The sequence below is a fragment of the Myotis nattereri genome (genome assembly GCF_964212035.1).
Source record: "Myotis nattereri genome assembly, chromosome: 13".
Taxonomy (NCBI): domain Eukaryota; kingdom Metazoa; phylum Chordata; class Mammalia; order Chiroptera; family Vespertilionidae; genus Myotis; species Myotis nattereri.
In genome coordinates, this window is record NC_138088.1 from 34,186,764 (window position 1) to 34,214,115 (window position 27,352).

The 27,352-nt window shown below is 36.5% G+C and overlaps 1 protein-coding gene across 1 annotated transcript in view; it reads left to right on the forward strand.

The window, feature by feature from the left end:
* PTEN (phosphatase and tensin homolog) overlaps window positions 1-27,352 on the forward strand; it is an 84,442-nt gene that overhangs the window by 35,984 nt on the left and 21,106 nt on the right. The window contains exons 3-5 of the mRNA XM_081105331.1: window positions 17,852-17,896; window positions 23,790-23,833; window positions 25,623-25,861. Coding sequence (XP_080961457.1) covers window positions 17,852-17,896; window positions 23,790-23,833; window positions 25,623-25,861 — 328 coding nt within the window. The remainder of the gene's footprint in view (window positions 1-17,851; window positions 17,897-23,789; window positions 23,834-25,622; window positions 25,862-27,352) is intronic.

Below are 27,352 nucleotides of genomic sequence, written 5' to 3' on the forward strand. Positions count from 1 at the left end.
ATGGTACTTTTTCTTTAGACATTTTTATAATGCCCTGCATCTCTTGCCATTTTAATTTTATAAGATTCAGATGAAGCAGTGATAAAGAGCTTGGCGGACTATCTCTGTTTTGAATTATTAATTGCTTATTATCTGCTTTACAAATATATATAATCATGGAATATCAAAGATTTTTCTGTTGATGTTTGTTAAGAAACATCCTTAAGAAACAGTCTTGCTTAAGTAGCAATTTAGAAAATGCTTTTAATTTAGAGAAATGTTGCTCACTCACCACTCTTGAAATCACCCTCCTTACAAATATGAATCAGAGCAACATTCTCTTGGACAGCAAAGATGGAAGTGAAAAGGGAATTTCCTGCTCTTTTTCTGCCTCTAGCATTACACAGCTGTCTAACTTGTGGAATTCTGCCCTGTTTATTGTTCTTTCTGGTCTAAACATTTCCCCAAGTCCAAGCCCTTTCTCTTGTATTTACAATTTTTATGTTCTTTTATGTACACTATTTTATATTCATCTGTGATTATTTCCTTTTCCCCCACCTAGTTATTATATGTACCTTTTAAATCTGAACTTTGTGGGTAAATTCTTTGTAGCTATGTTGATTGGTCTTCTTAGGTAACTTTTGTTTTTTTCCTCTTTTGTGGGCCATTTGTAATTGTTTATACAGAATTTTAGTTACAGTCTTTCCTTTTTGATTTTTGAGTTATGAATTCATAGCCTGTTATTTAAATGAAGCTTTTCAAATCCGTTTTACTGATCTGTATCATATCTAACTACGCCAGTATTTCCTCCCTTCTCTGACGTGAACTCTAAAATTATATGAGCACTTTCTCCGTTTCCTGGCATTTGCACTCAAACTTGTTCTTCATTCTTAGTTCGAAATATGCCCAGTGTTGTAGTTCCCTTCTTTATTAACCTACTGAAAAAAGAAAATTAAGCATATCAAGGATTTTAAAAACTGCATATAGTTAAAAATATTTCGACAATTTTGAAGACCCCAGTTATTGTATCTTTTCCTCTGTTTCAGTTTTATGCTCTTTTCCAGGAATATACCAATTTCTATTACCTTACTAATAGGCATATATATTGTCTTCCAGTGGATTTTTTCATACCTATATAACTTTTAGACTTGTGCTTTCCAATATAGTAGCTTTTAGCCACATGCAGCTATTTATGTTTAAATTTAAATTAATTATAATAAAATAGATTTATTCATTTTCATTTGTACTAGGTCACATTTCTTTTTTTTAAATACATTTTTATTAATTTCAGAAAGGGAGAGAAAGAAACATCACTGATGAGGGAGAATTATTGATCAGCTTCCTCCTGCACGCCCCAAGTGGGGATCCAGCCCACAACCTGGGCATGTGCCCTGACCGGGAATCAAACCATGATCTCCTGGTTCATAGGTTGATGCTCAACCACTGAGCCACGCCGGCCGGTCCGTATCTAATGCTCAGTATTTACATGTGGCTAGTGGCATTTTCATCACTGTGGAAAGGCCTTTTGGACTGTGGTATTCTAGACAATGCTGTTTTGCTTTTCATTCTAAAAAGTTATAATTCCCAAAGATGATGTGCTCCTTCTGTTATCTCTGATATTAATCAAAATAAATTTGAGATTTTTTTGAAGTGGGTTGCATTTTACAAATTGATATCAAATTGTTTTTAAATAAACTGTATTGAGTTATAACTTATATGCAATAAAATGTACCCATTTAAAATGTGCAGTTTAGTGAGTTTTTGACATATATATGCACCCCATGTAAACATCACCACAGTCAAGATTTAGAACATTTCTGTTACGATAAAAAGTTTCCTCTTGCCTCTTTGTAATCAGGCCCCAAATCCTGTTTCTAGGAAATATATAAATCTGCTTTCTCTTACTGTAGATAAGTTTTGCCTGTCCTAGAATTTCATGTAAATGCAGTCATATAGTATGTACTCTTTTGTGTCTGGCTTCTTTCTCTTAGCATAATAATTTTGAAATTTATCCCTGTTGTTGCTTGCATCAATAATTTTTTTATTGATTAATATTATTCTATTTTATGGATATGATATGATTTATTCACTCACCTCTGATGGACAGTTGGGCTGTTTTAAGTGTGGATCTACTATGAGCAAAGCTGTTGGGAGCATGCATTTACAGGACTTTTGTGGATATATGGTTTCATTTTTGTTGGTTAAATACTTATGAGTAGAATTGCTGGATCATATGACATAGATTAGTGGAACATTATAGAAATTCCAGACAAACTCACATATACATTTTTTTTATGAAGGTGCCAACATAATTTACTAGGGAAGGGATGGATACTCCTATTAACATATGTTGCTGAAACAAATGGATGTCAGTATGCACATTAAATTAACCTTTACGTCTCATAATAGACAAAAATATCCTTAAAATGGATTATACATAGAAATATAAAAGTAAAATGTAAAATTATAACATTTTTAGATAAAAACACAGATCTTTATGACCTTTGATTTAGTCAAAGATTTCTTAGTACATACAAAATTAAGCATTATAAGAAGAAATAGACAAATTAAAATTTTCTTAACATTTAAAATTTCTTTTCTTTGAAAGATACCATTAATAAAATAGCAACCATAGTCTGGGAGAATTATTCACAATGCATATCTGACAAAGGACTTGAATTCCACACAGTATAAGGATGCTCGTACAAATTCATGGGGACAACTCCAAGAAGAAAAGGGCAAATATGTGAACAGAAGCATTTACAAAAGAAGATATATAAACGATCAATAAGCATATGAAAAGATATTCAAAATAAGTCAGCAAAAATGTAAAATTAAAACAGTAAGATGCTGTTTCATATTTACTGGGATGGCTAAAAGCTTAAAGGTCTAATGGGTTGGCAAGGATGTAGGTCAATTGAAATTCACACACATGTTGGTAAAAAAATGCAAAATGATACAACTTCTTTGGAGAGATGTTTGGCAGTTTCTTATTCATATTTTTAATAGCCTTCTGCATTTTTTCAGTGGGTTATAGGTCACTTGTTTCTTTTCCCTCTAGTACTGAGGATCACTATCTTCAAGCAGAATTTAATATACAGCTCTTATTTTTGCTTTTTTATTTAACTCAAGGTAACAGGAGAAAGCAGGCAAGAGCTAAAAGTACGATTTTCAACAGGATACTTTATTTTCCTTGTAATAGATGATTAATTTTAATTCTGAGATCCTGAAAATGACTAGGAGAAAATAGTTAATTAAGGACTAGAATATTTGGAGCTTGTCTGTATTAATGGTACTATTAAAGCAGAGATTATTTGAGTTTTGAAAAGAAAAACAATTCAATTTTATGTTTTAGTAGTAGCCTTTATAGGTATGTTAGAGTTCTAAGAGCAAATGTTGATTTAACATAAATTCAGCAGAGGAAATAAATGGTTACCAAATAGTGTAGCTATAGAAAAATGTAAGTAATTATTTTGCTTTTTTCTTTTCTTTTTTTTTAAACAATATATTTCTTTATTGATTTCAGAGAGGAAGGAAGAGGTAGAGATAGAAACATCAATGATGAGAGAGGATCATTGACTGGCTGCCTCCTGCACGCCCCCCACTGGGGATAGAGCCCGCAACCCGGGCATGTGCCCTTGGCCAGAATCGAACTTGGAACCCTTCAGTCCGCAGGTTGACGCTCTATCCACTAGCCAAACTGGCCAGGGCTGCTTTTTTCTTTTCAAATGTTTTCTTTTTTTTTCCTTTTTTTTTTTTTTTTTTTTTTTTTACCTATTTTTGGATTAGTAGGAGCTGTCCAATGTCCTTAGGCTATTTTCTTTCTTTTTTTTAAAGTGAGTATTTTCTTTTTTATATATTTTATTGATATTTTTACAGAGAGGAAAGGAGAGGGATAGAGAGTTAGAAACATTGATGAGAGAGAAACGTCGATCAGCTGCCTTCTGCACACTCCCCACTGGGGATGTGCCCACAACCAAGGTACATGCACTTGACGAGAATCGAACCTGGGACCCTTCAGTCCCCTGGCTGAAGCTCTATCCACTGAGCCAGACCAGTCAGGGCCTTAGGCTATTTTCTTAACTGGATACCTTAAAAAGAGGGTTTGCTGCTGGGTTTGTCTCAAGCTGCTAGAACCATTTGTTGTTAGGATTGTGGTTGTCAGACTTGGGTTTTTTTTTTAGCCCTCTGTCTACAGTAGTGCTTGTCACATAGCAGGTGCTCAATAAATATTTGTCAGATGAATTTTTATCAATTTCCCAAGCCATTGAAAATGATACAAAGCTCTGATGACTAGTATACAAACTTTAGTATTAGTATGTCCCAATGCCAAGCAAAGGTACACCAAATTGACCTTTAAGAAACAGAATGACTCTTGGACTTTACAGTAACACTTGGATTTAACCCAGTGGAATATATCTAGTTTGTCTACATAAAACCTTTCAGTGGAATGAAGGATCAATTAGTTATTATTAAAACATGGAAAAAGTATGGCCAAGGGAAAGAAAATGAATGTAGTCAATGAACTCATATTTTTATTTTTATTTTTTTATTGATTTCAGAGAGGAAGGGAGAGGGAGAGATAGAAACATCCATAATAAGAGAGAACCATGGATCGGTTGCCTCCTGCATGTCCCCTTACTGGGGATTGAGCCCGCAACCCGGGCATGTGCCCTGACCAGGAATCGAACCTGTGACCTCCTGGTTCATAGGTCGATGCTCAACCACTGAGCCACACCAGCCGGGCTGAACTTCATATTTTTGACAAGACCATTCCTGTTGTGGAGATAGAAACATCAGAATGTTAGTCTGTTAAAAATAGCTTCATTTACCTTAACTCTTTTCTTTTGATTCCACATTTAATCAGCAGCATTCTGATTTCACTTTTCAAAGGTCTGCTTGTGGTGAGATATTGAACTAGTGATAATGATATGAATAATTTAGTTCAAAGTGTCAATTGGGTTTTTCAAGTAAATTAATATATTTTGGTTATGGTCATTATGATATTTATAAATCAGTTATATAACATGAATTTGAATTTGTCCCTGAAAAAAAGCACCAGTAAAATGCTGATAAGATGAGGTCTAAAGAGGTAGGGGATCAGACCCTGATCTACCACAGTAACTTCACCAAGTAAAACTGAATTTCTTAGGCCTTTTCAGAGTCAATATAAAACTTACCTTGCAACTCAGACCCTTTTCCTTCTATTGGAGTAGTTCAGTAGCGTGGTGGTAATGTATAGAGAGCCAGCATTTGATTAATGTAATCTTCTATAGATGTGAACATTGAATAGTATATTATTTTGCCTGTAGAGTGCTCCAACTTGTATAGCCAGAATATGTAAACATTTACTATATTTCATATATAATCAAAGTCAATTTTGAAGTTGCTCTGTAATCACTGACATTCTTAATTGGAGTGTTTAGTCCATTTATATTTAATGTAATTATTGATAATGTTTTGTTTAAGTCTACCATCTTTCTATGTAGTTGTGTGATATTCACTCATTCATTCACTCTCATTCCTCTTTTTCTTTCCTCTTTGGAGTTAATAGAATATTTTTAGGTATTCCATTTTAATTCTATAGAATTTTTAGCAGTACGTGTGTGTGTGTGTGTGTGTGTGTGTGTGTGTGTGTGTATTTTAGAGGATACATATACGTATACATTCAGTTAGTGAGTCAGGAATTCAGAGGAGGTGTGGTGAAGATGGCTTATCTCTGCTCCATAATGTGTGGGGCTCTATAGTTGGGAAGACAGTGATTAGAGATGAGTTAGCAAGTTTGGGGCTGAGTCATATAAAGGCGTTTTCACTCACATGTCTGGTAAATGCTGGCTGTTGTCTGTGTCCTCATTTGCCTGTTGGCCAGAAACCCCTATACTTGGCCTTTCCAAGGTGTCTTTCCACATAGTCAAGTTTCCTCACAGAATGGCAACTTGGTGCCAAGATCCATAGTCCAAGGTGGAAGGTGCATGGCATCTTTATGATCTAGCCTTAGCAATCACTTAATGTCGCTTCTACCATATCTCTTGGTTGAGGCAATCACAAAGGTGTACCCAGGTTCAAGGGGGAGGAACCATAGACTCTATCACTTGATGGGAGAAGTGTTAAGGTTATGTTGTTTGAAGAGCATGTGGGATGGGAGATGGAATCATTTTTGGAAAATAAATCTGCTACATCTTTCTTCTACAGTCTCCAATCTTCTGTTGAGACCATGCAGTAGTTTGTTTTTTTTTCAGATATTGTACATTGAGGCCTAGAATTCTGTCTTTATAGTTTCTACATCCCTGCTAAGACTTCAGCTTTTCACTTACTGTAATCATTTTCCTTTACCTCCTTGTATGTATTTATAGTAGCTGCTCTAAAGTCCATGGCTGCTGATTCTAACATCTGGTTTGTCTTGGAGTCAGTTTCTATTGACTGCTTTTGGATTTTTTTCTTGGTCATTGGTCATGTTTTTCTGCTTTGCATGACTAGTAAATTTTAACTATATGTTGAATGTTGTGGATGATATGTTGTAGGAATTATGGGTTGATACTTCATTTAAGGGTTCTGGATTATTGCTTTCTTTCATACCTGAGTTTTATTTTAGCAGGCATTTAAATTAACGGTTAATCTTCTGGTACTGTGAGGCTTAGTTTTCTTTGTTGAGGCAGGCCTATTTCAGTTTTCTCTTTTGTCTTACTCCTGAGGTGTGGCCTTTCTGGGGTCCCAACTGAATTCCTGAAGTTCTCAGTGAAATCTCTCTACTCTGGCTGGGCCAGAAAACCCCTCCCAGTACTGTGCTATCTCTAGTGTCATCTCTGTTATACTTTCAGATTCTGCATATATGCAGACCAACCCTTAGCCAAGGTCCTGAGGTGAATTTCCATACAGACTTCTGATAACCCCTTTCTGTTTATCCCCTTTTTTCTGCTGCCCTGTTCTATAAATTCTGGCTGCTTTAGCACCCCAGAACCCTGTTTACCTCAGTGAAACCTTTGTTTCATTTCTTTCTGCTGTGTCAGAAAAGAGCCTTCGAGCAGACATTAAGGCAATCATGGGTGTTACCTCTTGTTTCTCTCCTTATTTTTAAAAAATTTATTGTTGAAAGTATTACAGATGTCAGTTTTTTTCCCCATTGACCCTCTCCACCCTTTGACACTCCCCACAAGCCTTCACCACACTATTTTCTGTGTGTATGGGTTATACACATCTGTATATTTAAAAGTCTCATATGCAAAGTGTCCCCTCAGGAGTTCGACCGGGAGTTCAATTACTCGCTGTGACGTGCGCTGACCACCAGGGGGCAGTGCAGAACATGGCGGGCGACCACCGGCATGGTGGGGCCTGAGGGAGCAAGGGAGAGAGGAGGCGGGGAGGCGGGGAACCGCACAGTGGTGGCACACAGGCGGTGAGGGAAGGAGGAGGTGCGGAGGCAGGGGACCTGATTGGCCCTGATCACCAGCCAGGCCAACGAACCCTACCCATGCACTAATTCTGTGCAGTGAGCCTCTAGTATACATATAAGTTCTTTGGTTAATCTCCCCCCCCGGCCCCCCCCCCCCCCCAATCACCCTACTTTCTCCCTCCGAGATTCATCAGTTTGTTCCATGCTTCTATGTCTCTCTGGATCTATTTTGTTCATCAGTTTATTTTGTTCTTTAGATTCCACATATGAGTCAGATTATGTGATACTTATCTTTGACTGGCTTATTTTGTTTAGCATAATACTTTCTAGGTCCCTCCATGTTGTCTCAAAAGATAAGAGGTCCTTCTTTTTTACAGCTGCATAGTATTCCATGGTGTAAATGTACCAAATTTTTTTCTTATTTTTAATATATATATATTTTAATTAAATCTTTATTCAGATTATTACAGTTGTTCCTCTTTTCCCCCCCATAGCTCCCCTCCACCCAGTTGCCACCCCACCCTCTGCCCTTACCCCCCCTCCCCCACTGTCCTCATCCATAGGTGTATGATTTTTGTCCAGTCTCTTCCCACACCCCCACATCCCTTCCTCCCTGAGAAACTCCATTTCTATGCCCCTGGTTCTATTATATTCACCAGTTTATTCTGTTCATCAAATTATTTATTCATGCCGAGCCGGTTTGGCTCAGTGGATGGAGCGTCGGCCTGCGGACTGAAAGGTCCCAGGTTCGATTCCGGTCAAGGGCATGTACCTGGGTTGTGGGCGCATCCCCAGTGGGTGTGCAGGAGGCAGCTGATCGATGTTTCTCTCTCATCGATGTTTCTAACTCTCTATCCCTCTCCCTTCCTCTCTGTAAAAAATCAATAAAATGTATTTTTTAAAAAATTATTCACTTGATTTTTAGATTCACTTGTTGATAGATGTGTATTTGTTCATAATTTATATCTTTACCTTTTTCTTTTCTTCCTCTTCTTAAAGGATACCTTTCAGCATGTTCAAAATTACTTTTTATTGAATTTTACCCATAAATTTGTATTAATTTTCTCTATAAATGGCAAATAGGGTGAAAACTTTTATGTTTTCTCTCTCATTAATGACAGATATTGCTAATCAATCATGATATTCTTTCTCAGTCTCCAACCTCGATGTTGTTTTAATAGCCTGACTGTTGCATCTCAATAAGCCACCACCAATTTGATGCCTATTTGCCATCTCTATTGTATTTCCTTGTATTGTTTCAATCACTGTTACTTTGTAGGATGTTTAATTTTATGAAAGATTATCTTAATACTTTTCTAGAACTGAAGTGATTTTTAAAAAATGATTTTTAAGGAATCCAGTGACTATTTAGTAAGTTCTTAATACTTCTTAAATGGAGCATAGAAAAATAAAAAATTGGTAAGCAGAAATTCTCAGCAGTTGTGCATATAATAAATATTATTTAAATATATTATTTAAAATTTTAAAGAGAATAAAAAGTTTGCTTTGAGTATACATTATAGTTACCTAGCTAAAGTGACATAAGAAGTGTCGAGAAATTAGAGAATGGACTTTCTATGGCTAAAGTCTCTAGGAGGGATGTAAAAAGATAGCATATCCAGCATTTTAACACATTATTCTGTTTTGTTGGCTATCCTTTCTGACCCAGATTTGTGATTTTGTGATAGTGTGTGCCAATACTTTTTTTAAAAGTCCTCAAGATAGGTTTAGTATGGATGAAGATGTAATTAAGAAAAGCCTCAGGAATCTTTATAAATAGGAATCTCATTAAAATTAATTATTTCTCAAGGAGGACTGTTGCCACATAAAAAGAATTCTGCTTCTTTTTCTTTAATTTAAATTCTTTATTGTTTGAAGTATTACATAAGTCTCCTTTTCCCCCCATTGATCTCTCCTTGGCCACCACCCCTCCCAGCACATCACCTCCCCTCCCTCCCCCCCAAATCTGTGTTCATTGGTTATGCTCATATGCATGCATACAAGTCCTTTGGTTGAGCTCTTACCCCCCCTCACCCCACCGCCTTCTCTTATAGGTTGGACAGTCTGTTCGATGCTTCTATGACTCTGGTTCTATTTTTGTTCATCAGTTTATATTGCTCATTATATTCCACAAATGAGTGAGATCATGTGATATTTGATGTACCAGAGTTTTCTAATCCACTCATCTGCTGATGGGCACTTAGGCTGTCTCCAAATCTTAGCTATCGTAAACTGTGCTGCTGTGAACATAGGGCTGCATATATCCATTCTGGTTGGTGTTTCTGTTTTCTTGGGATATATTCCTAGAAGTGGGATTACTGGGTCAGAGAGGAAGGGAAAGGGAGAGAGAGATAGAAACACCAATGATGAGAGAGAATCATTGATCTGCTGCCCCCCTGCACGCCCCCCACTGGGGATTGAGCCCGAAACCCAGGCATGTGCCCTTGACCAGAATCAAACCTGGGACCTTTCAGTCCACAGGCCAATGCTCTAGTCACTGAGCCAAACCAGCTAGGGCTTGCCCATTTTTTGATTGGATTATTTATCTTCCTTTTGTTAAGTTTTATGAGTTCCCTATAAATTTTGGAGATTAAACCCTTATTGGAGATAACATTGGCAAATATATTCTCCCATGCAGTGGGCTTTCTTGTTGCTTTGTTGATGGTTTCTTTCACTGTGCAGAAGCTTTTTATTTTGATGTAGTCCCATTTGTTTATTTACTCCTTAGTTTCCATTGCCCTAGGACAGCCGTGGGCAAACTACGGCCTGCGGGCTGGATCCGGCCCGTTTGAAATGAATAAAACTAAAAAAAAAAAAAAAAAAAAGACCATACCCTTTTATGTAATGATGTTTACTTTGAATTTATATTAGTTCACACAAACACTCCATCCATGCTTTTGTTCTGGCCCTCCGGTCCAGTTTAAGAACCCATTGTGGCCCTCGAGTCAAAAAGTATGCCCACCTCTGCCCTAGGAGCTGTATCGGTAAAGATATTGCTACGACAAATGTCTACCATTTTGCTGCCTGTGGCTTCTTTTAGGATTTTTATGGTTTCCCATCTTACATTTAAGTCCTTTATCCATTTTGAGTTTATTTTTGTGTATGGTGTAAGTTGGTGGTCTAGTTTCATTTTTTTTGCATGTATCTGTCCAATTTTCCCAACACCAATTATTGAAGAGACTGTCTTGACTCCATTGTATGCTTTTGCCTCCTTTGTCAAAATATTAATTGAGCATAATGGCTTAGGTCAGTCTCTCAGTTCTCTGTTCTGAAGAACTCTGTCTCTTATTTTTTCTAATTTAAATATATATATATATACTAGAGGCCCGGTGAACAAAAATTTGTGCACTTGGGGGAGGGGGGGTCACTCAGCCCGGCCTGTGCCCTCTCGCAGTCTGGGACCCCTCGGGAGATAACGACCTGCTGGCTTAGGCCTGCTTCCGGGTGGCAGAGAGCAGGCCCAATCCCTAGGTGCAGCCCCTGGTTGGGCTCAGAGCAGGGCCAATTGGGGAGTTGGGGCGCCGCCCCCTGTCATGCACAGAGCAGGGCGGATCGGGAGGTTGCGATGCCACCCTCAGTCATGCTCAGGGTAGGGCCGACCCCCCAATCACACTCAAGGCATGGTCGATGGGGAGGTTGCGGTGCCACCCCCTGTCACGCACAGAGCAGGGCCAATCAGGGGGTTGGGGCGCTGCTCCCTGTCACGCACAGAGCAGGGCCCATCAGGGGGTTGGGGCTCCGTACCCTGTCACACACAGAGCAGGGTCAATTGGGGTTGGAGAGCTCCCCCCTGTCACGCACAGAGCAGGGCCCATCAGGGGTTTGGGGAGCTCCCCCCTGTCATGCACAGAGCAGGGCCAATCAGGGGGTTGAGGAGCTCCCCCGTCACTCACAGAGTAGGGCCGATAGGGGAGTTGGGGCACCGCCCCCTGTCACACACAGAGCAGGGCTGATCAGGGGGTTGGGGCGCCGCCACTGTCACACTCAAGGCAGGGCCCATGGGGAGGTTATGGCTCTACCCCGTCACACTCAGAGCAGGACCCATGGGGAGGGGCTTGGGGCGCTGCACCCTGTCACACACAGAGCCGCAGGGCGATCAGGGGGTTGGGGAAGCTCCTCCCTATCAGGCACAGAGCAGGGCTGATCAGGGGGTTGGGGTGCCTTCCCCTGTCACGAACAGAGCAGGGCGGATAGGGAGGTTGTGGCCCCGCCCCCTGTCACACACAGAGCCGCAGGGCGATCAGGGGGTTTGGGCGCTGCCCCCTGTCACACTGATCCCGGTGCCAGGAGGCCTTGCAGCTCCGCTGATCCTGGTGCTGGGAGGCATATTACCCTTTTACTATATAGGATAGAGGCCTGGTGCATGGGTGGGGGCCAGCTGGTTTGCCCTGAAGGGTGTCCTGGATCAGGGTGGGGGTCCCCACTGGGGTGCCTGGCCAGCCTGGTTGAGGGGATGATAGCTGTTTGCCGCTGGTCACACACCCTTCAGGGTGGGGGTCCCCACTGTGGTGCCTGGCCAGTCTGGGTGAGGGGCTGAGGGCTGTTTTCAAGTTGGTGGGTGACTGAAGCTCCCAACTGCTCCTTTTTTTATTTTTTATCTTTTTTCTGGGCCAGCTTTAGCTCTGGCTCCAGCTCTTAGGCCTCTGCTGCTGAAAGCAGGTATCTGGTTTGTTTGTGTTCTATAATCGAAAACTGTATCAACTCCAGCTCTAAGATCCCGGCTCGATGAAAGCAGGTTTCTGGGGTTTTGTTTAGCTTCTATATTTGTAACTATGTTTCAAACTGCAAGCTGAGAGGCCGGCAAGGCAGGTGGGGAACGTTGGAGTCCTCCATCACTGAAGCAAGCAAGCCTCATTTTAGCTTCAAGCTGCCTGGCTGCCGGCCACCATCTTGGCTGGCAGTTAATTTGCATATCACCCTGATTAGCCAATGGGAAGGGTAGCGGACGTATGCCAATTACCATGTTTCTCTTTTATTAGATAGGATAATCTTCAATTCTGTACTCTTGGAAAATAGAATAGGACAGAACATTTTTTTCTCTTGAAAGTAGCATATGCTTATGTTTTCAACACAATTGTAGAAGTGTTGAAAGTGAGTTTGTGAAAACCTCCATCTCCGTCTCTGAAAACTAATGATAACCAATATGACCACTTTAGTATGTAGCTTATCCTCTAGACTCCAATTTAATATGTATGCATGGCTGCCAAATGTGGATAGTGTTCCCTGGAGCTGGGCAATGATATGTGTATATCCCTATTAATGTAGCGTTGGTTTATGTATTAGATTAAAAATTTTAAGTTACCAGACTTAGAATGAACTAAAAATGGACTGTTGACCCTCCAAAAGACCTTTTTTTCCTGCTCACATTTACATTGTATGCTTTTTGTGAGAAAGTTTTTTTGCATATCATTTGTTGCTTACTCACTTTCTCTCAAAAGCAACCCATGGAGAAAGATATGGCAAGTAGCAATGAGTTGTTTTCTAAATTTTATATTCACTCCAAGGAATTTGTGCTTGTTTTGGTCATTCCAATTACGCTCAGCGCATTAAAATACTGAGAAAAGACTAAAAGTATAAAGCTTTTTGAAGGAAATGTAGAGGATATTTTTATGAATTTGAGGAGCAGGGAAAGATTTCTCAGAGAGGATACAAAATTCTAAACAAAAGAAAAATTTAGTATGTTGGATTTCATCAAAATTTAAAATTGTTGATTATTAAGACATTAAGAAAAGGAAAAGACATTGTCAACAGGAGCAAATTTTTATGATACATATATCTGACAAAGGACTTGTACACAGAATATATAAAAGACTCCCATACGTCAGTAATAAAAAGACATTATTCATTTGAAGAAAAAGAACCATTGACTTGAATAGACATTTCACAAAAGAAGCTATTACAAATGTTTAATAAGCCAATGAAAATAAGCCTAACATCATTAGTCATAATAGAAATGAAAACTAAAACCACAACAAGTTACTATATCATACCCATTAGAAGGGTTAAAAAAAACACATACACAAACAAACAAACAAACAAACAAAAACTAGCACCAAATGTTGATGTGACAGTGGAGCAACTGGAATGCTTTTGAAATGTTGGTAGGATTGTAAAATGGTACAATTGGTTTGAAAAACTATTCAGTGGTTTTTCATATGGTTAAACATATATCTACCCTTTATACTCTTATCACCCAGCAGTTCTACTCCTAGCTATTATTTAATGAAAGGAAATGAAAGCATATGTCCCCCAAAAGACTTGCACAAGAATGTTTATGTACTGTATTTATAGTAACTCCAGACTGTAAACATCCTAAATATCCATCAGAGAAAAATGGATAAACAAATGGTGTTATATTCATTCAATGAAATAGTACAATAAAAAGAATGAATTATTGATATATGGAATAAATTGAAAAATATGAAAAACATTAGATTAAGTGAAAAGCCAGATACAAAAGAATACATATTATATGATTACATGTATATGAAATTCGAGGCCAGATTAATTTATGGGAATATTGGTAGCTACCTGGGAGTTTGGTGTAGTTTTGAGGGCAAATGGTTATGAAGGAGTTTTTCTGGGGTGGGGGAAGTGTACTTTATCTTGATTGGGGTGGTTGTTAACAAAACTCATAGAATTGTACCCTTAACCCTTTGTGGTCGTTTGTCTACTCTCAGCCAACAAAGCTTTTTTATCGTTCCGGTCGTATATCTGCTCTCAGCCACCACAGCAAGGAACCGTATGAATCTTAACTCTATTCATTCATGTATCAGTTCATAATTTCTCTGAAAGCTCTTAAGTGTCTAAGCGACCTTGTCACGAACCAAAACATTGCCCCGACAAATCGGAGATATCGAAACTCAATATAAACAAATGCAGTCATTCCACACTTGCCATGCAAAACACCGTGGCGAGTAAGTTGCCTTTTGAGAGTGAAGAAATCGACAAGCTTCGAAGATACTTCGCAGAACTTCGATTAAAGCTTTAAAAATTACGTTTAACTGTAATTAGGCATTATCGCTTGTTAAGATATTTCAAAATAATACTCCAAAATGGCAAAAAGAAAGTTAGAATCTGAAAGTAACGATGAAGAGTTTTATTTTGGCACCTTGAATACTGACTCTGACGTAGAAAGTGATAACGTTTGTAGTGATTCTACTAGTAGTGACGTAGTTCCAAAAAAGAATTAATAAATCTTATTTATCCTTCATAATCTTGCATGTTGTGTATCACTGCTCTTTCAATGGAAATTAATTCCGACCAGTACGACACCCATGTCCAAATTTAATACGACCGCAAAGGGTTAAGATATGTGTATTTCAATGTATGTGAATTTTACCTCAGTTTAAAGAAAAGTCCAAAACTACAAATTGAAAATGTATAACAATGTATAAAATAAAGAGGTTAAAAGAGACAGTGAAAGGGTGTGCAGCATTTTCCCATGAGTTCCCAGATCTAACACACATATTGGCCAGCTTCCGACCACACCAGAGTACACACCCATCTCACATACAGATGGCAGACTCTGCAGGCACTAGAGCCCCACTAAAGCAAATCCTATTTCATGGGGTTAGCCTCTTCACAATAACTCCTCTGCTATAACCGTGGTCATTCCTCACAGCCAGTCAGCCTGAGAATCAATCCCTCTCACTGAAGTACAAACAGCAAACAAGGTTCAACTACAACAGGAGGACACACAGTCCACACGAAGAGATACATACACCTGAAGTAAGTACTCAGCTCAGGTGACCAAGGAGATTTTGTGCCCAGGCTAACTCTATCAAGATTGGGAGATGTAGTAGCTCAACCTAATACATAGAAGCAAACACAGGGAGGCGGCCAAAATGAGGAGACAAACATTTCCCAAATGAAAGAACAGCAAAACTCCAGAAAAAGGACTAAACAAAATGGAGATAAGAAATCTATTAGATGCAGAGTTCAGAACACAGTATTGTTGTTGTTTTTTAAATGCTTTTATTGATTTTATAGAGAGGAAGGGTGAGAGATAGAGAGATAGAAACATTGATGAGAGAGAGAGACATTGATTGGCTGTCTCTTGCATACCCAGTATTGGGGATCAAGCACACAACTGGGCATGTGCCCTGACCTGGAATTGAACCAGGGACCTTTTGCTTCATGGGTTGATGCTCAACCATGCCGCTATGACTGGCTGGGCCAAAACACTGGTTTTAAAGATGCTCAATTAACTTAGGGTAAGAGTAGATGAACTCAATGAGAACTTTAACAAAAAGATAGGAAACATAAAAATGAAGATAGAAAACATAAAGGGCCAGTCAGAAATGAAGACTACAGGAATAAAGATTAGATGAAGCAGAGGATTGAATTTGCAATTTAGAAGACAAGGTAGCAGAAAACACCCAATCAGAACAGCATAATGAAAATGAATTTAAAAAAAATTGAGGATAGTTCAAGGGGCCTCTGGGGTAATATCAAATATACCAACATTCATATCATAGGGAAACCAGAAGGAAGAGAGCAAGGAACTGAAAACCTTTTTGAAGAAATAATGTAAAACTTTCCTAACCTGGTGAAGGAAATAGACATACAAATCCAGGAAGTGCAGAGAGTCCCAAACAAGATGAACCCCAAAGACACATCATAATTCCAGTGGCAGATGTTAAAGACAGAATCTTAAAAGCAGCAAGAGAGACAATTAACTACAAGAAAGCTCCCATAAGACTGCTGGCTGACTTCTCAACAGAAACATTTCATATCAGAAGGGATTGGCATGAAATATTCAAAGTGATGAAAAGCAAGGACCTACACTACATTACCCAGCAAAGCTATCATTTGCATGTTTTGTTTTTCCTGGAGTTACAACTCATTTTCCGCCCTTTCACCCCCTCTTTCTTTTTAACTTTAGTTTCTATGTTCTTAACTTTAATTCATTCTAAACTTGCCCCCAGCTATATAAATCTCTCAATATGTTTCAGCACATTTGATACTGCATTGATTTATTTTCTCTAGGAGTCTTCTGGTCTGCCTTAATCTGGATTAGTTGTTCTCTAGGCTTGATGTAATGCTGTCTGCTTGAGATGTTCCTTCACCATCATTCTTTTTCCTTCTCATGAGTTTGACTCTTCAGTTCCTGGAACTTGTCATCTTCTTTCATGGTTTACCATCATTATTTTGGTGTAGCACATTTTCTAGTAACTCCCTGAGAGAGAATATACAGGAAGCAAAATTATTTGAGACATTGCTTATTTAAAAATGCCTTTATTATATATTCACACTTGATTTATAGTCTCTCTTGGTATGGAATAATTTTCCCTCAGAGTAAGAAAGTTTTGCCCAATATTTTTTTAGCTGCTAGTGTTGCCATTAAAAAGGGCGATGTCATGATTCCAGATTCTTTTTATGAAATCTATTTCCTCTCAAGTAGCTTCTAAAGTCTTAATGCTTATCTCTTCAATATTCAGGAACTTCACTATGATATGAATGCCTTTATTTGGGTCTATTTTCATAATTTTTGTGGATAGTCTTTGTGTCCTTCAGTTTGGAAACTTGCGTCCTTCAGTTTTGGCTATTTTTCTTGAATTTTCTGTGCTTTTCTATTATTTTCTCTGGAACTCCTATTCATATATTGAACCTCCTGGACTTTAAATCTTTTAAAATCATACCTTCTGTTTTCCATTTGTCTTTTTATTCTATTTATCCTGATATTTCCCCAGACTTATACTTTTCTAATTCCTCATAGGATTAAACAAATGTATATACATAATGTACTTAATTAACATAGTTCCTGGCATATAATAAGTTCTTGTGTTGCCTGTAGTTGTTGCTGTTGTTAGTTTCTTAACTATTTTGAGGGAGAGGTCTTTAGTCTTGATTCTTTGACTTATTAACTATATATGACTTTGGTCAAGTTCAGTAATTTCTTTGATACCTACTTCCCTCTGTAAAATATGGATAAGCTCTATCTCAGATGTTTGTGAGCATCAAATGAGAATATATATGTGAAAGTTCTTAATAAACTTTGTAATAGTTTAAACTATTACAGAGTTAATAGTTTCTACTTACATCTTTCAAATATCAACAGTTTTTAGTTTGAAAAAAATGATGGCTTTCAGGGTTATTTTTAAGATTACTTGCTTGCATGTGACTACTTCTTGCAAATCTGTATGAATTAGGTAACTAGCTAAATGCTAATACTACCCTTTAAGAAAGTTATCTCTTAATATGGTAGGCTGATTATGAAAATATTCAACCTATGAAAAGCTATGGCTTTACTTCAGATTGTATAAATCTGTGTAATGTAATAATTATTTAAGAATAACTTGATTGCTAGTTTTAACCCAAGGAAGGAATATTTATTGGAGTTTATTTATTTCTCCTAAATGCTATTTGAGGTTAGGAAAAATAGAATCTGTCTTTTGGTTTTTCTCAATATTAATGTAATTTCAAATGTTAGCTCATTTTTGTTAATGGTGGCTTTTTGTTTGTTTGTTTTGTTTTAAGGTTTTTGGATTCAAAGCATAAAAACCATTACAAGATATACAATCTGTAAGTATATTTTCTTTTTTGTATGCTTCCAAATGCTTCTAAAATAACTATTAAGTGAAAGTTATTTTCTTTTTAGAATGAGGTAGAGTTAAAGGTATATTTGAACAGAATGTATTCCTAAAACCTTCAGTTCAAGAAGTCTGATAGAGAGCATTGTTAGGTCATTTAGAAAGTGTAGTGATGAGGTAAAACAGTGTTGGCACAGATTTATGTTACTTAATGTGCTTTAAATGACTTGGCATTTAGCCCATCTTTGAGCCCATAGCCATGTAGTAACTTGAAATGTAAAACACATTAGAACTTCTGTCAAAGCATTAATGACATCTTCCAAGGAGGTATGCTCCACAGTGAACATAATTTTGTTTATTCTGTGTCTCTAAGTCAGTTGATTAAAACAGCTTTTAGGGTATTCTCTAACTGTATATAACATAAATAAGTTACCTAAAATTGTTGAATTGGGTCATTTTTTTTTTGTTTGAGGGAGGAATGTAAGGATTGCCCATTTGATACACCTAGCTCACCTTATCTTTAACCTTTTGTTTTTTTCTTTTGACTTTGTGATTAGAGATGTGAAAAGGGAAAAAGGAACTAAAGAAAAATGGGAAGAAAATATTTAACCATTTCTGTCCTTGAAAACTATTTTTCTTTCCCCAAAATATGACTATTTTCTATTTTTTAAACAATGGCATATAATATGTGTTATTTTTCTCCCTGGCTCTTATTTTTTCTATGTGATCTATATAAATTATGCAACAGGAAAATTTTAAATCTGAACTTACTTATACTAATTCACTGTTACAGTTTCATAGAATTTATTTATCAAATGTAAGGACAAGATTCTTGCCTACCTTTAATGAGCATTTAAATCTTTACCAACAGGTATGAAAGATTCTCTGTCTGTTGGCTTGTGAGATGTTGCTTTTTTTTTAGCTTTAATTGAGGATCTGATCTGATAAGACCTGAGAGTGAAGTAGACACCAATATTGTTTCTCCTAGTGAGTTTTCACTAATTTCTTCAGATTTACAAAGAAGCATTTATCATGTACTTGACACGTTCGACATGATAAAATATGTTGTGGGTCAAGGTGAATAAGTTGTGGTTCTAGTTCTCATGTAAGTTGTAGTGTAATATGCAAGGTAAAGTATTATAGAAGAGATAACTCTTGTATAGAAGAGACTGTGTAGAGAACAGACGAAATAGTAATTGTACTCCAAAGGGATGATTTCACACAAAAAGGATGTTTGAGCTGGGATGAAAAGAATCAGTAGAGGTTGACGTACAGGCCTAGTTGGAGGGGAAATGGCATGGCAGACAGAGAGAATGGCATGTGAGAAACTTGTTGGCATAATATGGCATATAATTCATTATGGTCAGATTATGGTGTGTGTGTGTGTGTGTGTGCGCGCGCGCGCACGCGCGCACGTGTAGGCTGTGGTAGAAGTAGATGACAAGATGGAAGAAAGTAAAAGGTGCTGTAGACACAAATTTAGGTGGGCCCTAGCTTTCAAATGATCTGTACATGTATCATCCTCTTTTCATGATTAACTTTTCCTACAATAGTCCTTGTTTCAGATGCCAGAGGGTTTCTGTGCAGGAAATAAAAAACCACAAAGCTTTGTACTTTTTTAACAACTGGATTTAGAAGTTAAGGAAAAAAAGAAAGGCAAAAAAACAGGACAAGAAGTGGTCAAAAGCTGGAATCCATTAAATGAGTCACTTCAGGCTAAGACTCTCAGGATTGGGCATTTAGAGTCCCTGAAGGAAGGTAGAAAGAGATACTAAAGATAAATTCTTCCTTTCTCAAAATTTTATTCGAGTTTAACGTTATGTTCAGAGATAGGAAAGGAAATTCTTTTCATTTGTGTATGCAGTGGTTTCCTGCTTCCAGAATTTAGGACTTAGGCTTGTACTGTCAGTATTGCGGTTCACTTAACATTATTATGGTTAAAGTTGGCATTGGGAACTTGACTGCCTGTTTGTTTTTGTATTTTTGAACGTTGGACTCCCAAGTTAATGAACTGTCTTGTTACTTGTTGAGAGTAGCTTTTGGTGCATATATTTTAACTCCCTTTCTCCACTCCATTTAATGGAATCAGACTTTCAGAACTAGAAAGTATCTGCAAGAGATCATTCTGTCCAACCTCATTTTACAGATGGGGAATCTGAGGCCTAGAGAAGTTAGTGAGTTGAATAAGTTCACACAGGTATACACGGTAGCAGACCATCTACTGTTTATGCCAGTGTTCCCTTTCTGGGTTATTTTGTTTGTTCGTTTTTGTGTTGTTGTTTTTAACCTCCCCAATTTTTACTTTCAGAAGTTTGTAGAGTTACCCAGTTGTAGCATGTTTTGATTTCTGATGTCACTTTTCAGTCGTCTTCACCTGCTTTCTACCCCAGTTTATATTTCTGGCTCAGGATAAGTGAGTCTGGCAAGCAGTGGATGTTTCTGTTTTATTTCTTAATTTTAAGCATATTAATTATGTGATATATATCTTTACAAACATATATAAATTGAAAGATATTAAAATATTTGTACTAGATGTACCTGAATTTAATAGTATGTTAAACTTTTTATGGCACTTTCTGACATATATGGATGAAGAGGAGTTCTCAATGTAATATTGAGTTCTTTTTATTTTTTAAATGATTTTTTTTTTTTATTGATTTCAGAGAGGAAGGGAGAGGGAGAGAGAGATAGAAAATAGAAACATCAATGATGAGAGTCATTGATTAACTGTCTCTTGCACATCCCACACTGGGGATTAGCCTTGACCAGGTATCAAACCATGACCTCCTGGTTCATAGATTGATACTCAACCACTGAGTCATGCCGGCCAGGCAATATTAAGAGTTCTTATTGTATAAACAGACTGTATCTGTTCATACTTCTATTAAGCATTCAGTAAGTTACTTTAAGGAAGGACAAATTTAATCCGTTATTACCCAGTTCAGGAATACTGATACTTAGTAAATTAGTTGTGCAAGTGTGTGTATTTTATTTTTGAGTGTTCCTCTGTATAATCTGTATTCTGGTGGGAATAAGGGGAGGAGTGGGGAGATAGGGAATGAAGACATAGTATAGTTCTTGCCTTTGAGAAACTTAAATGTTTCACTGGATACTATATATTCTATTTGACAAACAACTCCCATTATTTTGTGGTTAAAAAAAAACAAACCTCTCCATTATTTTGTGGTAAACATTTAGCTGTGGTTAATTTTTATCAGTTAACTTTTCTTTTGTAAGATGGGGATAGCTCCATTCAAGAGACTACAGAAGATACCTACATGCCTAGCTGATTCCATGTCAAGTCTTACTTCAAAGGAAGCTTTTCCTGTTAATCTTATCCCTTCCTTAACTTTCTGTTCGCTGTTTCATAAAAATCCCTTTCAATGCCTCTTCATTTCTCTTTTCTCATATAAGCCAATATAAGGTGATGATAAAATATCTTTTAAGTCGAGTTTTAATTATAAAGAAGTATAAATCATTAATTCTAACACTTGTCTTAGTCAAATCCCATTTGCTTTATATTTATGTATCTTCAATTTTGGTTTGTTGAGAGACTTCATAACATACTGCAAAAAATTTACAAGAAACTTTGTGTGTGTGTTTTTGAGGGTGTATATGCAGTATCAGAGAAGGTTTTAAATAAGAAAATCTTTATTCTTCCTCTACCAGCCACTCCCCAGATCACTTTCATCACTACCAACCCCAGTATTTATTCTCACACATTCCCTATCCACGCTTGTAGAAATTTTCATAGCCTTTTCATCATCAGTATTTGTTGGCTGTTTTGTGCCAGATATTGCTCTTGTAGGAAGACAGGCTTTGACTAAATTTTGTTTTTAAAACTATTTTCAATTTTTATTATAAATGAGAGTATGGAGCAGTATGAGAAAAAGTTTGACTTTTGTAATTATAGCTTGAGTTCTGGTTCTTCCATTTACTTACTTTGGTTTGGGGCAAGTTTTTTTTTTTTTTTTTAGTGTGCTTCTAAATCTTAGCTTTTTCATATATAAAATGGAGATGATATTAACTATTATCATATGGTTGTGAGGATGAATAAAAAAAACATGAAAACTCCTTTGTAAGGTATGTGCATCTAGTAGACATTTAGTAGCTCATTGTTTCTACTTTCCCTCCATTTCTTCCTCTTCACAGTAATATTTAAGAATCAGTTTATAAGCACTATTGGTCAAAGCAAACATTTTGAGCTTCTGAGAAAGCATGGGAATTGTAGAGAACTGAATCTGTATGAAACCTAAAATGTTTATTTTTTGTTGTGCTATCATGAGGCCAGCTTCTTAGAATTGTTTTCTAGCTTATACCTCCCCGCTTACCTCATAAGCCCTATCTTGTTTACATGATTCCTTCTGAAATATTTCATTATGGATTCTTCACTTTTGACCATGTTGCTTCTTTAACCTGTATCAAAGAAAGTGTGCAACGTGACTATTTTCATAGCCAGTCCTCTTCTTTCTACCTTTCATGTCTTTTAATATGTGTATGAAATTATTTTGCAAGAATGAGTATATGTGCATATGTCATTCCTGAATAAATTTTCTAGCAAAACTCAAGTTACTAAATTATAATAAGCTAAAATGGAAAAGCTTTGTTTTAAGCAGTAATATAAAAGTTTATTTATTTCAGGTCTGACCAGTCAGAAACTAGTGAATTGTAGTTTGTTTATAATTAGTTCAATGGGTATAAATCTGTTTAAAGTAGAGAAACTATACAGATATTTTCAGGATTTCCAAACGCAAAATGTACGTCCACAATCCCTTATTTGAAACTCTTGGGCCAGTTGTGTTTTGACATTCAGAATTTCTTCAGTTTTCAGAAAGGTAACAGGGAAGCACATACTTTATTATAACACCCCCAAGTAGGGTTTGGAACAGTGCCTAGAATGAAATATTTGACTCTTTACGGTAAGTGTATTAATTAAGGACTACATACAATATCATAAATCCAGTTGGCCATAAATTTAAGAAAAAAATGGTAGACGTTTCAGACTTTGGGGATTTTGGAATTGTGGATTAAGGGTCTATGGATCTGTATTTGCTTTAAAAAATAAAAAATTTAAAAAATATATAATTTGGGTAGTAATTGGAGTTACCAGAATGCTGTTGACCACAAACTAATATATGGTATCCCTTTCTGAGCCTATTGATGCTTATAAACATGGCCTATTATTCATGAGTAAGCCAGTGCATGATAACAAACATGTCACTACTATTCAAAAGACAAGTTTGAGCATGACCAATGATAATGCTAACTCAACATTTACTATTCTGTATTGATTTTACTTATTACTGTTTCTTTACTCTGAGACTTTAATTAAAATTTGTAACTTGAGAGGGTATTGAAAAAGATGACCTTTGGCTTATCTAAAGAGAGAAAGGTCTGGTTTTTAAAAAAGTTTAATAAGTATTGTGTCTGAGTAGATTAGCATCATTTGATTCTTTACTTTCCCTTTGCACTTGTAATTTTACTATTTTTAACATGTCTTTTAAAATAATAGTTTGAGGAAATTGTGTATGCTCAACTCTGAAGTAAAGATGATCTTAAAAACAGTTATTAAACTCATTTAGCACGCAAAATTTCCATAAAGAAAATTTGAAGGTATAGATGCAGCTGAATTTACACTGTTATATATTAGTGACATCACAAGTTTTGTAAGCAAATTGCATGTAAACATTTTAAGCCTCAGTCTTCTTAATTGTAAAACGGGGATAATAACAGAACCTACTTCACAGGCTTAAAAGAAATAGTTAATATAAAACACTTAACATAATGCTTGGTACGTTATAAAGTTCAGAAAATGTTTGTTACTATTATACTTTTTTCTCAATTGTAGAAGATAACTTTATATCAAATTTAAACTTCTCTTTTAGATGTGCTGAAAGACATTATGATACCGCCAAATTTAACTGCAGAGGTAGGTATAAACGTACTGTATTATGTCAAATAACGTAAAACTAATAGACTAAATCTTATTGTCATAGCAATAATGATCATCTCAATTATTAAGTGAGATTAATATTTGTCAAATTAAAAAAATTGAAAAATATAATTTGGCTGTCGTGTTTTAGGAAACAGGCGCCATATAAACCTGCCAGAAATATTAGGAAAACCAAATTGCAGAAGGGACTAAGAATTAGGAGAAATTTTTAGACTAACAATAGAATAAGGTGGGGTTTATATATACTTTTTGGAGGTATTTGGTGTAGTAGTAAGAGATTATACAGAGAAAACAGACAATTTAACTCTATTAAGGAGCACGATTTAAAAGGTGGAAAGGGTATAACAAATATGGGTAAGGGGAACTTGAAAGGTGAGAACAGGGAACTGCTTTAAATGAGTTATTTTTCAGGTATAGTCAGTTCTATCTCAGAGCCCACAAAAACTTCTATTTGTTTTTGTGGAACCCCTTGAGGCATGGAAAGTTGAGAAATTTGGCAGATGCTCTTAAAAGTGAGTGCCATGAGCTACCAATTGATGTATTTGCCATTGATGCCTCCTGAAAATCTAGAATGGACTTTCAAACAGTTTAAGAATTCAGAAGCACTAATGGTGAGAGTCAGTATAATCACTAAGAATGTTATTTATTTTTGGCAAATCTAAGCTACTGCTTATGGGACATAGCATATTTTAGTTGAGGTTTATCTAGCTTCAGATGTTTAACAGGTTTTTGTGTACCCCTGGAGAAATGAAAATAGAATGATGGTAGTCAGGTAGATGACTAAGTGAAAGTTGTCCTCATGACACACTGTAACTGGAGAGGTAGGTCTAGTAATTGGGAGCTGTAGTCTACCAGAAGAGCGCCCATCACAACCAAGGACTCAATGGATTTTATCCTGTGCCACATTATGACTTGATTGAAGATCTAAGACATACTTTTTAACATATTTAGATGACACAGGATAATTAGGTACATTAGATGTCAGAATATAGAAGGATCTTAATAGAGTAGAGCTGAGCAGAGACTAATAAGATAAAATTTAATTGTGATGTATTTAAAGTCCTATTTGTAGACAAATGTTTAAAAAAAACTGTGCTCTGACTATAGGATACAGAAAAGTTTTGGGTTCTTAATAAGTCATGTGAAAAGACCTAAAACTTCATTTGATAAACTTTACTACAATTACATACTTTTTATAAGTAGTTTTTTCAGTTTCTTTTATAAATGCCTTTAAAGTCAAGTGTATACAACAGTAACATTTGCTAGAAATAACACATTTAGCATTTTTATTATATGAAGTTTAAAATGCAGTCCTTTATGCAGTCCTTGCTATTGTTGATTTATTAATTTTTCTTTTGAATATGTTTTGTGGTAATGCATTATCACAAGTATTATTACTTCTTTTATTAGAAAATGAATTCGGAGTGCTGACAAGATGTTTATGTGACATTTCATTTTGAGTTCACCTCCACCTCTGATATGTTGTGACCTGTGCTACCTCTTCATAGCAAAGTTTCCTGCTTCATAAAGTGGGGAAAATAATACTTGGCCTCCCTGTCCAATGGATAAGTTTAAGAGTTAACGAGAGACCATTTCTATTAAAAAATTAGAAAGTTATTAGGCAATAAATTATTTTTCTTTGAAGTTAACTTTTTCTTTAAACATCGGTAAAGCTTATATGTAGCATTTCTAAAATTAACTTACTTTTAATAAACAATTCAGAAGAGACTTTTCTCTTATTCTGAGGGTTTCTTTTTAACCACAGTTGCACAGTATCCTTTTGAAGACCATAATCCACCACAACTAGAACTTATCAAACCCTTTTGTGAAGATCTTGACCAATGGCTAAGTGAAGACGACAATCATGTTGCAGCAATTCACTGTAAAGCTGGAAAGGGACGAACTGGTGTAATGATTTGTGCATATTTGTTACATCGGGGCAAATTTTTAAAGGCACAAGAGGCCCTAGATTTCTATGGGGAAGTAAGGACCAGAGACAAAAAGGTAGGTTATATTTGCTTTTCTTTCCTCTTCCTAGATCTAAGAATTTATTGGAAAACCCAATTTTTAAAAAGAAAGCTGGTAACCTTATATCTTTCTCCTAAACATTTAAATCAGTTACTACCTTAACTTTTATGTGAGCAAATAACTGATTGAAATGTTCTGATTTATTTATTTTTTGCTAGTATTTTTATGCCATGCTAGCAAATCTTATCTATGAACTGTATTGCATATTTAGTCTCAAAATACTTGTAGAGCATTTAAGAGTGCTGCACATTGATCAAAAGTAAGCTTGATATTTCTGAAGCTTGATTGAGAATAAAATGTGTTTAGATAATAACTTGGATGCCATTACCTGGTAAAGTATGATCTTTGCTTTTATAATAGATAAAGATTATTTTTTTTATATGGATGTTAATTTAAGTAATTAAGATTAGTCAGAGGTTCTTTTATTCAGAAGACAAAAGATTTGAAAATCAGTGACAAATTTAATTTGTGTGGTAAATTTGAAAGCAAAAGTGAACTCTTGGGAGAACTTTTACAGTGATTTTTCAAGAGATTTATTTCTTTGTACAGTAAATATGGCAAAATGTTTCTTGCAAAGAAATTTTGTACATTCCTCTGTCTCCAAAAAGGGAAAACCAAAACCATTCCAGGGTAGATGGGAAAACTCATTTTAAAGAGCCTCTATTGAGGGAGATAAAACTTAATGTGAAAAATTTATTCTCGTTATAATAATTTTTAAGCCAGGGAGATTCTCTTTTTAATTCAACTTCAAAACAGACACAAGTGATCATATCCGTTATTTTCACTGCATAGTTACATTGATTCCTGATCCCTTTGCCCCTTCCTTTTTCTTGTTGTATATGTCTGTGACTTTTTTGAATTATATCTAATGATGTCAAAGTACTGTTTATTGGTTGTAGTTTAAAAATTATATTAGTGCATGATTTTGGTGACTGTTGGTTATGATAGATTGACTTATATTTCTGTACTAGAGGCCCAGTACACGAAATTTGTGCAAGAGTAGGCCTTCCTTTCTCCGGCTCTCCGCACCGGCTTCCCTCCGGGACCTGGGCTTCCCTCTGGCCGCTGGCAGGCACCCAGGACCCGGGCTTCCCTCACAGCCTCGCTTCATCCGGAAGGTTGTCTGGAAGGACGTCTGGTCTAATTAGCATATTACACTTTTATTATTATAGATACGGTGTGTACCCTGGGTTAATAGCACTGGAATGAATTCCAGAGCGGAGGACCCGAGATGTTTACTTTGTTTCATCCTTTCATCATGTAGGGAAAATTTGCTTCTGCTGATTAAAATCATAGAAGGTAAATTGGTTTTCACTGACGAGAATAAATGCAGGGCAGCACAGGAAAAGAGGTTGAATTGGAAGAAAACCATATAGAAGTGGATAAAATTAAAATAACAATTGCAGGAGCAGTGGTAGAAATTTAAAACAGGGTTGATGAGCAGCAGCCATTTTGATAGTGGAAAAG